Raw genomic sequence first — 13,617 nt, forward strand, 5'->3', positions numbered from 1 at the left:
TTCATAAATTGGTACTAAGTGTGTGGGCAGCTTGTTATTTCTTTCCTAATGTTTCCAGAGAAATGTGAGATAAAGCAGATGAATGGTATGGGGGTTTTGTGCACTTCTTGCACTTCTACTTTCAGTGCCTTTTTTATCATTTTTTTTTTATTGCAGTATATTAATCTGATGTGCGTGTATCAGAGCATCTCTGTCATATCTGTGAAACAGTTCTTTCTCAAATATCTAATCGCAGCAGAAGCTAGGAAAGGTTTTTACACTGTTCTGTAGAAAGTACACTGTGGGGAAAGACGTAACAGCTTTCTAGAGTAATGAAAGCGTTTCGGCTGCATTATGGTACATGAGGCAGAAAATCAAACCTGCTCTGACAGCCAGTTTTCTTTACCATGAGAACAGAGAAACTGCTGTCAGGTGTCAGACAAAGGGTCTGCCTAGCCCGGTATCCTGTCTCAGCAGGGCCAGCCCTAAGCAGGAGCCTAGGGAGTACAGCAAGAGTTGGGCAAGCGTATATTGTGCTATGTAATAATTTCTCTTTCTGGTGCTGAGTCCATAAGTCCTGCCTCTCTCTTTTCCCAGGGCTGCCTGGTATCAGTGTAGAGCAAGTGAGTTCCTTCTGGTGAAGATGGTAAGCGCTCACCATTGAGTAGAGTGTCAAAGGTCATGCTGCTAAAGACAGGTCAGCATGTGTTTCCAGGTCCTAGAACTGAAACAAGGGGGAATCTACATGGCTGTTCTTCCAAACTGAGAACAATCCAGGTGGAGGACTTGGAGGAATTCTGGAGACGCAAGGCCAAATCCCAGTGCTTATGTATATCACGTGAGAAAAGCAAGCACAGTGTGGGGAAAAAGATGGTTTTTTTTCCCAGCTCAGCAGTCTAGGGTGATATCAGTGGAGGAACATCATCCTTCAGTGTATCCTGGTCTGATATTTCCTGGAAGGGCAGGAAAGCCACACAGAGGATCATTGCTGCTATGTATTGCAGTTCTGGAACTGGCAATAATTGTAATACCTTTCCTTCTAGCAGCGAGGGACTGACAGCATGGGGATTGAAGACTTGTGGGGATGAAGGTACACTCTATTCTTGGGAAAACTCAGTCCTACAATTCTTTCAAAGAAAAAGTTAAAAGCCCCTATCTGTAGTGTCAATTTTGTTATATGCTGGTGCCTTGTTTTAATGGCAACTGCTAGCTCTGGTTTCAGTGTGTTAGAGTAACATGGCTGCTTTTATTTGGTGTTGAAAGCTCTTGAGCTTTTTCTCTCCCACAAGTCTGATGCTAATGTGTCTTATATTCATGACATGGATTACTGTGAGACTTCTGAAAGATTGATTGAAAATGGGAAAGGGTTAGTGCGGAGACAGCTCCTCTAAGAGATATACTATCGTGCACATCAAAAGAGCACAGATGAGAACATAGGAGAGACTGTAAAAGCCCTCAGTTGGGAGGAGTTAGATAAACACTCACCAATAACCTGCCTACGTTCAACCTTTTCCAGAATGCGTGAGTCGGAGAGATAAAGGGAGCTATAAAGGGTGAAGCAGCTAGCAGGGCACCAGACCAAACTGCCCACAGCTCCCAAAAGGTCGTGGCCCAGGTTTGAAGAGGTGCTTTTAGAAGGAATCAGTATGGAGCCTGAGGAGTACAGACAGAGAGGTGAGTGATTCTCTGCTCTTGAAAATAGGTAGCATTTGCTCATGGTGACCAACTGTTGTTGGGCTGGGAGTGGTACCCAGAAATGGGGATGGGCTATATTCTCTTTGCTTGCACGTGTGTACTTGAGACTTAGATCTGCTGGGGCTGAGACAAAAGTGTGTCCCAGGGTTGAGTTTAAATTAATGGATTTAGAGTCAGTGGCTGACTTGGGCTTTTTGGTCTTGCGTTTAAAATACTGTGGTAAAGCTTCAAAACTGTGACTCTGAATAAACTTGTGCTAAGGGGTTATGCACAGTGGCTCTTCCCCAGCTGACACCGTGAAACTTCACTGGTACTGGCACAGTTCTGGAGATGGGGAGCAAACTTTGGTCCCAGAGCTAGAGGAGATTGCCAAAAAAGTGGAGAAAAGGTGTGGAGCTGTGCAGCTGTTTTCAGAGGATGCAAAAGGGGGTATTCCTTAATGACAAGGAAGCATGGGGCATTATGAAAACTTAAGTTCTATGAAATGCGGTTTTGGTTAATTTGTAGGCAAGAAAATCTGTCTATCCTCTCAGTAATCAAACAAACTGTACTTGTACCATGATTGTATTTTAAAGGTACATTTGAACAATGTATGACACTGACATATCCCTGTGAATCTGTTCTGTGCCCATGAAGCCTGTTTTAGAAGCCGTGTCCCTACATTATTAGATGGGATAAGTAGGGTGTAGGAAGGTTAGTCCCCATGGCTATCCTGAGAGCAGTATTCCAAGCCCTGTCCAATGCTAGTGACAGATTGCGTGAAGTGCTAATACTACTAGTTAGTTTTCCCACAATCGAAACTCAAAGCACTGGTTTGCCTCTTCCAGGGAAAGAGATGGTGGATTACATTTGCCAGTACCTGAGCAATGTGAGAGAGAGACGGGTGACTCCTGATGTACAGCCAGGTTACATGAGAGCCCAGTTGCCGGATTCTGCCCCAATGGACCCAGATAACTGGGACAACATCTTTGGAGATATAGAGAAGATTATTATGCCTGGGGTAAGAAATAAATTAATAATCATGATGGGAAAAAGCCACTACAACCTAGGGTGAACACCAAATCCTGGGAATGCGCAGGTTCTGCACTACATTTATCTAAATAAGTAAAACACCCAAAATGTAGAATAAGTCTTGAAGATGCTATGTCCACAGAAGGATTCTGGAGATTACTGTTGTGTTCCTAACTATAATTTTAGGACCGAATGTATTTTTCAAGTATTTTATACATTGAGAATAACTCACGCTTGCTTAAGAGGGAAAAAATTATTTTCTGACACCGGTAAGTTTAGCTTCACAAGGCCTCTGTGTGCTGAATTGCATCATCTCAGTTTCAGAGATGTGGAAAGTCAGGCACAGCAAGGTGAAATCTCTCTTCCCCATGGTCGTGTACATATAAGACTTGTCTCCTGCTCTTTGAATGTAAAGCTCTCCTTCCTATTGCACATAACTACTGCAGATTCTGCTAAGGGAGGTCATATGTAATAAATATTTTATGTAAGAAGCTGTTTCAAAGTCTTTTTTAAAATTTTCTTTATAGATATTTGAGAAACTTGGTCTAATATAGGAGAGGTATTCACATTAAACATGCTTCCACTGGTGTCCTGCATACAAGCTCCTTCAGGTGTATAAAGGGGGGGTATATAACTGTAAATTGCTGCTGTAATGACAAAGTGAACCTTTGTTGCAAGGGTTCCACTTATAAAGATAAATATTTCGATAAATATTTCTGACTCTGTTGTGCAGTGTTCAGAAGACCATTCTTTCCTGTTCAGAATCTTTGTCTGCCTGTTTAATTCAGATAAATGCTTTTGCTATAATTTGGAAATTATCTAATAACGACACAGTGTTATCATTTGCTAGTGCTGTACTCCTGTTGATATTATCTCTGTAGCTTTCTGCTGGCAGATCTATAATTGCACATATTATATTGCTGTGACCTTTTTCCATTGCTTTAAACAGATGCTAATCACTACATCTTGTGCAGAATTTTGTGACATTTTCAGACTTAACTTCTAGGCAATTTTGTTCTAGGTAGTCCATTGGCAAAGCCCACATATGCATGCCTACTTTCCAGCTCTTACTTCCTGGCCTTCACTCCTTGGAGATATGTTGGCTGATGCAATTAACTGCTTGGGATTCACATGGGTAAATTTTTTGTTGTTGTTGTTGTAGATATTCTTCTCCTGCCTGTATTATGCAGGAGCAGGTCATAGTCATTCTTTCTTGTTCTATAAGTCAGTATAATTATTTACTTTAACCAATTGTATGTTGTTTGCATAGCTGAAAAATATCACTTGAATAAATAAATAAGTGAGTAGAATATATAAGAGCAAATATTACCTAGTCGTAAGAGGAGAATGAAAAAAAATATACCACTAGAAATGTCTGTTTTCTAATTCTTTGCACATTCCACTGTGAGTATTGTTCCCTGTCGTGTAGTCTCAGTGCCAAGGTGGTTACGCAAGCACTGCAGGCGATGGAGCAGCCACCACCCATGGCTGCAGGCTAGGTGGTCTCCATTCCAATTCTCCTACTCCTTTGAGAGAACACATTTCCTACTTTTCCTCTTCTGAAAGTAATTGGTGACCTGTCCCAGAATGTCTGAGTATTTGGTATCTTCCTGCAGCTACACAGCACTACTTGGTTCTGACTCTGCATAGCTCAGTGGTGTTTGGAAGCCAGTGGTGGCATCGCCCAGATTTTTAGATGTTTGTCTCCATGTAAGAAAGCAGTAGAAGCTCATAAACCTATAAGACATTGGTGGTTATGGTCTCCATGTCATTATATCAGATTAGCTCGTTGCATACACAGAAATGTCCATTTCCATCCCCTCAATCTAGTTTTGGTGTACTTCTGTTAAGTTTGCAATGTAAACCGATTCTTTCATAAGTGGAAAGCTGGACACTGCAGAACAGCTTTCATCTTTCTTTTGCTGTTCTTCAAAAAGCCTCCCTTAAATCTCCTCCATTGGAAGAGATCACTGCTCTTTCTTGTTAGGAACCAAGAGCATGTACTTTTGTGGTGAATTGCAGCTCTGTGGTTTTGTCTCAAGTGGCTCATTGTGATTTCTTTTTTAATGACTAAATTATTGATAGTTTAGAATCTCAACACTGAGGTGATGCAGGTAAGCTGTAGAGAGCATTTTAAGGAGGTTGGTGAGAGTCTCTGTATTTGATGTTCCAAGAGAGCGACTGGTAATGAGGGAGTGAGCAGGGTAACTAGAGCTCACCCTCAACTGCAACCTTAACATAGAGGTTTGTACTACAGAACTCAGCAAACAACATTGTTTTTATTATAATAACCTTGTGTTCTGCCAGGTATGGGCCATAGTATTACACAGTTAGCTGCTTATATATCCAATGTTACAAATCTTGTCGTCTACCTTTATTGCATCTAGGTGACGTTTCTCCCAAGGCAATTAAAAGTGTTCAGAGCTATGAATTAAAATGTGATATGTGGTTTACTCTAAGCGTTGGACTCCTGCTGTGTTTTCAGGGTGAATTGTCTGTCTTTGGTTTTTCTAGGCCTCCAGTCCAGCCTGTACAGAACTGGAAATGAATGTGATGGATTGGTTGGCTAAAATGCTGGGTCTTCCAGATAAATTCCTGCACCACCATCCCGACAGTGTGGGTGGAGGAGTCTTACAGGTAGGGGAGATCAAAGGTGGCCTCATCAACATTTTGTTTTCACTCAAGTGAATTTCCCTCTGGGCGACAGTTTTCCTGGAGTCAAAACCAGCAAGATTTGGTCTATGGGTCTGAATAGAGACAAATACCAATTTCACACTACTTTCCCAAATTTTAGTATTAAATATAGAAGACTATAGAATAGGAATTGCTATTGCTTTTAGTCCTAATTGTGTTATGGATGACAGCTACTCTTGTGGCCTTACTAAGGGTAAACGAGAGACAGATTTGGTCTCTTCAGTCTGTTTCACATCACCAAATTATTCACTGAAGTGATTATTCAGTAACGAGAGAAGGAGTCCTGGTAACCATCCTTCTGCCAGTAGTCCTTAGCCATACAAGAAGTTATTTTTGCTTTTTCTTGTGTCTACTTTGTGTCTCAGAGTTGCAAGATCAACGCCTGAACCTTTACCTCCTTTCATAAGGCTAAGCAGGTATCCCCTGGAATCAGTGCTAAAGCTCTCTGGTTATAAGGTGCTTTGCTCAGGGTTGCAGTTTTTACAGGAGATACTACATTTTAGCTGTAAAACAACAGAGGGAAAATGTCATTTATTTACTCCCCCCAACTCAGTCCTGCACATAAAAAATATACAGCAGTTAAAAGTCTTTGTTTTATGTTGCTGGCCTGGAGAACTGCTCATCAGCCAATGACTTTCCACTGTGTCCCAGAAAAGGAAGAGTAGAAAGAAAAAGAGGGGGTGGGCAGCTGAGCACTTCAATGGCTTCAGTAATTCCCTGACAAAATAGCAATAAAGTAGTATAATGTGTTGCGGTAAATGAGCAATGTCTTTGCAGAGCACTGTGAGTGAATCAACGTTGGTTGCACTGCTAGCGGCAAGGAAAAACAAAATTCTGGAGATGAAGCATTCTGAGCCAGACACTGATGAGTCCTCGCTCAATTCTCGGCTCATCGCTTATGCGTCTGATCAAGTAGGTCCTTATGGTTACAAAGAAAACAAATTTGCTTCTGCTGTCTCGCCCAGACCATGCAATGTGAACTTGCGTTTCTGTACCAAGAGAACAACACAAACATGAATGCCTCACAAGCATGAACGGATCTCTTTAATGTTGCTTTCTGCAGGTGGGGAAATGAAATCAGTGTGAGATGAGTCCTCAAGAGACTGTTTGACATGACTCATTTCTGCACTTCCTTCCTGTTTTTCACAAAGCTTTACTTTCGTAACTAGGTGCTGATCTCGTGTTGCTTCAGCTGTTGTTTCTTCACAGCCTCCTTCCACTCGTCGAGAGACACACTCGGGGCGTTACCTCAGTGGTGGTTGTGGTCTCCACTCTAGGCCTCTGTGCTTGTTCTTGGAGGAAAACATCTGCACAGCACTGTGACTCCACCTGCAAACCTGTTCTGTCCTTTGGCTCCTGAACTGAACAATTGTATTCCCCTGTGAAAACTGCAACAGGAGAGACACTCATGCTGGTTCTCTCTTATAGTTAAAAGGGCTTTTTCTTGTGAAGGGTTTTGGTCTGCCCCCAGCTCAGAAGTAGGCACACTTCCGGGGTTCTTATCTTCTTATCGAAGGGAGGAGGGAATAAACTGAGGCTGATCCATTTCTAGAAGGTCCTTTAAGATCTGAGTTTTGATAAATGGCCCTCCAAACACAAGGCGAGGTTTCCTATTATTACGTTTTAGAGACCATTACCCAAATAAGTGGAGCATACACATTCCTTGGAATTACAGTGTATTATTTCAGTTATTCACAAAAAAGAAACTTTCAGAGTTGTATTAAATGGATTATAATAAGGACCTTATCTCTGCTTTTCATGCAACCACCATCTTTTATAAAGCCGTAACTTACCACAGGTGTTCAGCCTCAGAGCTTGCTTTCTTACTGTTTTTCTTTTCTTTTCTTTTCTTTTTTTTTTTTTTAAAGGCGCATTCTTCTGTAGAAAAGGCTGGCTTGATTTCTCTTGTGAAGATGAAATTTCTGCCTGTGGATGAGAACTTTTCCCTCAGAGGTGAAACTTTGAAGAAAGCCATTGCAGAAGACCGAAATAAAGGCCTAGTGCCAGTCTTTGTATGTTCAACTTTCTGGTTGGGGGTATTAACATAGTGTTGTATTCTTAATGTCAACGTAAAATTACATCTGAAACATTTCTTACTGTGTTAAAATAAATTAGCTGAAGGTTAAAATGTATACAAGAATTTCTATTTTATTGAACAAAAAAAATTTTAATGTCATTTTAAGTGTACATGATAGCCTCTCCACTTTGAAAGTGCTGCATCCATTTATTTAAAAAATGCCATCTTAACAGGTCTGTTTTCTTCTAGGTTTGTGCAACTTTGGGTACAACTGGTGTCTGTGCTTTTGACAATCTTTCAGAACTAGGTCCAATTTGTAAGTGTCTTTTTTTCTTCGTCTTAAACTATGATAGCACAGAAAAGATGGTATGAGAATTTTTGATGCCAAAACCGAGGAGAGTAAGAAACACTGATCAGCTGAGTTTTTCAGCTGTGACTCAAAGATCGGCAGGCTCAGCACAAGATGTTGCATGATTTCTTTAAGATTTAGCTTAGGATGCTAAAATACATTCTATTTGAAATGGATGAAGTTTGCCAACTGATAAATCTTTAATATAGTTATTCAGGGAATACAGACTGTGCAGGACAAAGGGCAGTACTGTTGTAGGATGGGTACATAAATATTTAACCTAGCAAAGGAGTTTTGAAGGTAGCGTTTGGTAGGACAGCCTGTGTTCAATAGGTAAATTTGACATGGTTGCAGATTCTATTCCATCATAAGTTCTCACAAGTAGCTGCTGAAGACCTGTGGCACTTTCTCTTATGGGTCGGAGTGTGGCATCTGTCTATCTCTGGATGCTCTTTGCGTGCCACCATGTCTTTCTTCTGGCTTTGTGCAACTAAGTTGTACTGGGGAATTTCACTTAGTAAAAAGGCAGGTGGCAGAAATCAAACATTAAAAAGCCTCACTCATAGGAAATAAGGAATAATTAATTTTGTTATAGCGTCTATCTGATTTCAGCGTTACCCTATATTTTGGGGTTCTGGATCCACAGCTTTAGAATAAAACTAGATTGTCAGTTGTTTGTCTCACTTGCTATTTTGTTGCCAGCCTGTTCGCCTCCTGCAAAAACACACCCCTAGTTTTCAGAGAGGAGAGATTAAGCATGTATTTGGATTCCTTATGTCCCTTACATGACAACAATTTCAATTCCAACAGGTGATGCTGAGGGACTCTGGCTTCATATTGACGCTGCATATGCAGGAACAGCATTTGTATGTCCTGAATTTCGGTTGTTCTTGGATGGAATTGAATATGCAGATTCCTTCACTTTTAACCCTTCTAAATGGATGATGGTTCATTTTGACTGCACTGGATTTTGGTGAGTAAAGGCAAGACACAACAGCAAAAGGATAACATGCAAATTGCACAGTCTTTCTCTGCACAATTCTTTGCTAAATACAGTTCATTCTACAATTGATAGGGTTAAAGATAAATACAAGTTACATCAAACCTTCAGTGTTAACCCTGTATACCTCAGACATCCCAATTCAGGAGCTGCTGTTGATTTCATGGTAAGTTGTTATTTCTGTCGATATTTTAAATTGCCTATAAAATGTTCAAACAGAATGCGAAATTCCACACGCTCTGGAGCGTGCTTATCTTATAGCTGGTCTTATTACATAAAAGCATAAAACCAATTATACTGAGACCTTAATGCAGATTAAATAGTAAAACTTTGAAGTGAGCCCTGGTTATGAAAATTAATGATGAAATTGCTTTCAGATATAGCGATTGATGTACTTAAGATTTTTACACAGGTCAGGATCTTGTAAAATCTTGTAAACCCTTGACTTTTTAGTTAGGAGGGTCATTTCTGTGCATCGTGTTGCTGAAGTAATTTCTACTGATGGCATTTTGGCTGGTTTTCTTGTATCTTCGATATCAAATGAAGAAGAGAAAGGAGTAAGCAATGGAAACACCGTGCTCTGAAACAGCAGTAGAATGAATGATGTATTTCTTCAGATTAAGCTATTCATAGGAGAGCTAAGAGGCATTTCACTTTCGATCCATCTTACAGCAGATTTCAGTCCACTGGAACAAAAGAATATTCACTGTCAGTTGTTTCTGCGATGATCTCACCCTAGGTCCTGAAAAGATAATTGGTTTCTTGAAATCAATAGTGCTTTTCACTGGAGTGGGAGTGTGTGTGTGTGAAATATATCAACGAGTCCCTCTTGTGGTTAAATAGGACCCTGCACGTAATTGCACAGCTCCCTAGAAGTGTTCTTTTCCGTGTTTTATCACTCTTTTCCATGCAGTAGGTGTTACTTCATCTGGAAGGGTCTACACCTATATCAACTCTCAGTTTATAATTGATTTGGGAAAACTTTCAGGATGGCACTTAACTATGCAAATTACAGGAACTGAAGTGAGTGCTCAGTCCTAAAGTGTAAATGGATACATCTTAAATTGATAGTGCTCTTCAGATGCAAAAAGGTGGTGTTATTAGCTGGTAATTAACTAAAAATTCAGGCATACCTAGGTCATAGATTAAGGGGAATAGCCACAATCTTATTTTTTCAAATAATTGAAAAATATGTCGACAGTGTTTCTTTGATGGCTATTTCCTGGGCTTAACAGATTTTCAGTAATATGAAATTATCTGTGTCAATGGAGATTTATGACCTGTGTCTGAAGCAACAGACATAGCAGTGTAAGGGGACACTCCTTTCTGTTGGTTTTGCACTCATTGGTACACTGTTGTGTTTTCACAGCACTGGCAAATTCCACTGAGTCGTCGATTTCGTTCTTTGAAGCTGTGGTTTGTGATTCGTTCGTTTGGGGTGAAAAAGCTTCAAGCTCATGTCCGACATGTATGTGAATTAACAATGCTAGCATAAATGTATTATGTTCCTTTATTGGTAGCTGAGTTGAATAAATTCAGTGGTGCAAAGATGAGTGACAGAAATCCTCTCACACACAAAGCTTGCACGTGAACGCTAAATGCGTGCTGATTTTACTCATAATTAATCTGTAAAGATTGACTGTGTAGACAAAACATTTCCTGTTCCCTTCTTGGAAGCAATAGGCAATGGAAAGCGATTTGGTAAGTCAATACCTTCTGCACATTACTAAGTACTAAGCTGTAGCAGCTTTCTTTGAGGCCAGGTGGCAGCTGTTTGGGAGGCAGGCTGCAATGGATGGCTGATCCTGTTGCTGTGAAGTTTTACGGGCTTAAGTCTTTGATGGAGTGTAAATACAAGGGATCATATTGTGGATCAATGGTTGCCACAAAAGGACTCTAATCTGAGAAGGCACATTCTGTTTTCAAACCTTCTAGAAAATTCTTCTGTATAGTTCAGTTACTCTTGTTCATTGTCAAGCATTTGGGCAAATAGAGACAGATTTTGAAATTCTTAGCTTTGTTGTCGTTCTTCTGTTTGCTACCATTCATGCATTGGAATGATGTGTTTTAGTAAGGAAAGGAATTCTTTTTAACTATTTCATTTAGTGTCTTACAGCATGTAATACATAACTACTTTTTTCCTTAATTATAGGGTACTGAAACAGCCAAATTCTTTGAATCATTGGTTAAAAGCGATCCACTCTTTGAAATTCCTGCCAAGAGACATCTTGGGCTGGTTGTATTTCGTTTAAAGGTAAAGACTGGGCCTTTTGCATGTCTCTTTGGAATGAATTGACCACAGTTGATCTCCCCCCAGACATTAAGAACTGTGAATAAACTTTGACGTAAGAATTTGTAATGCTGGGATTCTACAGAGACATTTGGATGTCACTGGAAGTTCTAACTATAGTATTATTTTCTTTTTCTTCTTCATATTTAAAACAGGGCCCCAACTGGCTGACAGAAAAACTCCTGAAAGAACTAAGCAGTTCTGGCAGGCTCTTCCTCATTCCAGCAACCATTCATGACAAGTTCATCATTCGCTTTACTGTAACATCTCAGTTCACAACCAGGGAAGATATTCTGCAAGACTGGAACATCATTCAACAGACTGCAGCCCAAATCGTTAGCCAGAATTATGGGTTGCACTGCATCAATTCTCGTGATGGGGCAAGAATCCCTAATATGATAGTCAAGCCTAGTTCTGATGCCCATAGTAATGCTTCTCAGCTGTATCTAGATGGAGGAAAATACAAAACACCTTCCAGAAAAATAGTAGTTCAGCCTAATAAATTAGCAGCGAGCCCCAGAACATGCGTGATTAGTCAACAGGTGAGAGTTCAAGAGGATCCTGTAGATGACTGTTTTCCAGAAGATGCCCAACATGTTACCAAACATAAGTTAACCTCTTTTTTATTCAGTTATTTATCTGTTCAAGGCAAGAAAAAGACAGCACGTTCCCTTAGCTGCAACAGTGTGCCAATGACTGGTAGTCTTGAGCAATGTAACCCCAAAGCAGCAGCCACTGACAAGAAGGAGTCTCGTGCAAATGCCAGAATTCTTTCCAGGTTGCCTGAAGAGGTGATGATGCTCAAAAAAAGTGCCTTCAAAAAACTAATTAAGTTCTACAGTGTCCCAAGCTTTCCAGAGTGTAGCATTCAGTGTGGCCTTCAGCTGCCTTGTTGTCCTCTGCAAGCCATTGTTTAACAAGACATTAGTCCTTAAGACTTCTCCAGGTAGAAAGAGAACCAAAGGTTGCTTATTCATATGCAATACCACATGTTATTTTGTTCAATATGTAAAGAGTGGCAACGACCACTGAGAAAATTCCTGTGCTTTTACTGGTGGAAACCTCGTGTATTTATAGATTAAAATGTCAAATAAATCTTATAGGCATATAACATGAAACTCTCTCATTTTTAGACTGTGGTAAAGAAAATGCCAATTTAATACCTTGACTTAAACTCTCTAGATGCTGTGGGGATCTGTGTGTGCAGACAATGCCAACATTAACTGTGCAAAAAGAAGGATGTAACCTCGCTAAGAGATTTTGCTGTATTAGGGCAATTTTAAAACTCCGTGAGTTTAAACATGCAGCAGCCCTGTCATTCTATCTGTGCTGATCAGTTACAATGCACAGGAGGCTTTATGCAACGATGTTGCAAGAGCAGTTGCCCTTGCTAAGCACTTGTGTCCTTTCTCAGGATTACCCAAGGTCTGTAAATCACAAGTGCAAGGAAAGAGTAGGAATGATATTTCACCCGTTGTTGTAACAGAAGAACTAAGGGGCATTATGGAAGAAAGGGTCTCTATGCAGCAAACAAACTTATTGGTACCAGAGGCCAATGATGTACATATTTTTCAAGAATAATTAAAAAAAAAATTGGACGAGAAAAATCTATTGGGGGCAGCATTAAATTCAGAGACACTACTGTTGAGTCAGGAAGCATGATGATTGCTAGGAGATTATTCTGGGAAAGCACTGCTAGATGCTTGCTTTCTTCATAGTTGTTTCCAGACACCTACAATCACCCCATCTTGAAGGCAGTGTACTCGGCCAGATGGATCTTCAGTCTGACTGAGTACAACTATTCTCAAGTTATATAAACAGTGAGTCTGGTTAATTAGAACAATTTCCATGCTTTTATACAACATCAGCTAAACTCACAGTGGGATATATTGAGGCATGTGTTACAAGGAGCAGTAAAATTTGGCCTGCTAGCCCTTTCTAGTAAGAACAGGTTTATTTTATTCCATTCTGTAATATTATTTGCCTTTTTTTAAATCCTAGGGAAATCTAAGCCACACTTTATTATGAAGTATGTGGCCTGCCATTACTCTATTTGCACCCGAAGGAAAATACGTCTTAGTTCTTATCAATTGTTCTCATTCTGTGTATGTATTGTTTGGTGCATAAAAAATAAGAGTGCATCTCTGCTGCAATTAAAGTTAATGTAAGCATCTAATACAGACTTTTTTTGATTAGCTGATTTGAGACAACTGTAAGCTTCATTAATGATCTTTTTTAATGTTTTGTGTTTTGACTTAGGGATGTAATTTTTACTAATGCAGTGGATCACCCTTTAATATGAATATAAATGTATTTGCATAAAGCTGTCTTATATTGTACCCACTTTCACATGCTTAGGTGCCTAATATCAACATTCACAGCGTTAACAATACACAGTAGGAAGGTAGATAAGATTCAAAGTATGAAGAGGGGAAGTCAGGCTAAGATACAAGTAGAGTTGGAGAAGTTCTGCTTTATTAAAACAATCTCACGTTCACAATTTATTTCAGATACTAATATTCGCTAATATTAATAAACAGGAATTCCTGGCAAGGTTACAATAATAGATGCTTTAAAAACTA

General features: G+C 39.9%; 1 protein-coding gene across 2 annotated transcripts; it reads left to right on the forward strand.

The window, feature by feature from the left end:
- Positions 1–1,625: 1,625 nt before the first annotated feature.
- Positions 1,626–11,972, forward strand: HDC (histidine decarboxylase; the record flags this gene model as incomplete). 2 transcript variants are annotated; one of them, XM_082489081.1, is made up of 12 exons in its annotated part: positions 1,626–1,653; positions 2,502–2,674; positions 3,707–3,820; positions 5,200–5,322; positions 6,157–6,291; positions 7,248–7,391; positions 7,646–7,712; positions 8,556–8,718; positions 8,821–8,911; positions 10,115–10,213; positions 10,898–10,999; positions 11,191–11,972. In XM_082489081.1, the coding sequence occupies 12 exons, from the start codon at positions 1,626–1,628 to the stop codon at positions 11,950–11,952; spliced, it is 2,001 nt and encodes a 666-aa protein (XP_082345207.1). In that variant the 3' UTR covers positions 11,953–11,972. The 2 variants fall into 2 exon arrangements, with proteins under 2 accessions (XP_082345207.1, XP_082345208.1); XM_082489082.1 differs by lacking the exon at positions 10,115–10,213.
- Between the last annotated feature and the right edge of the window lie 1,645 nt (positions 11,973–13,617).

Source organism: Vanellus vanellus (genome assembly GCF_965231255.1).
Source record: "Vanellus vanellus genome assembly, chromosome: 11".
In the NCBI taxonomy this organism is placed as follows: Eukaryota; Metazoa; Chordata; class Aves; order Charadriiformes; family Charadriidae; genus Vanellus; species Vanellus vanellus.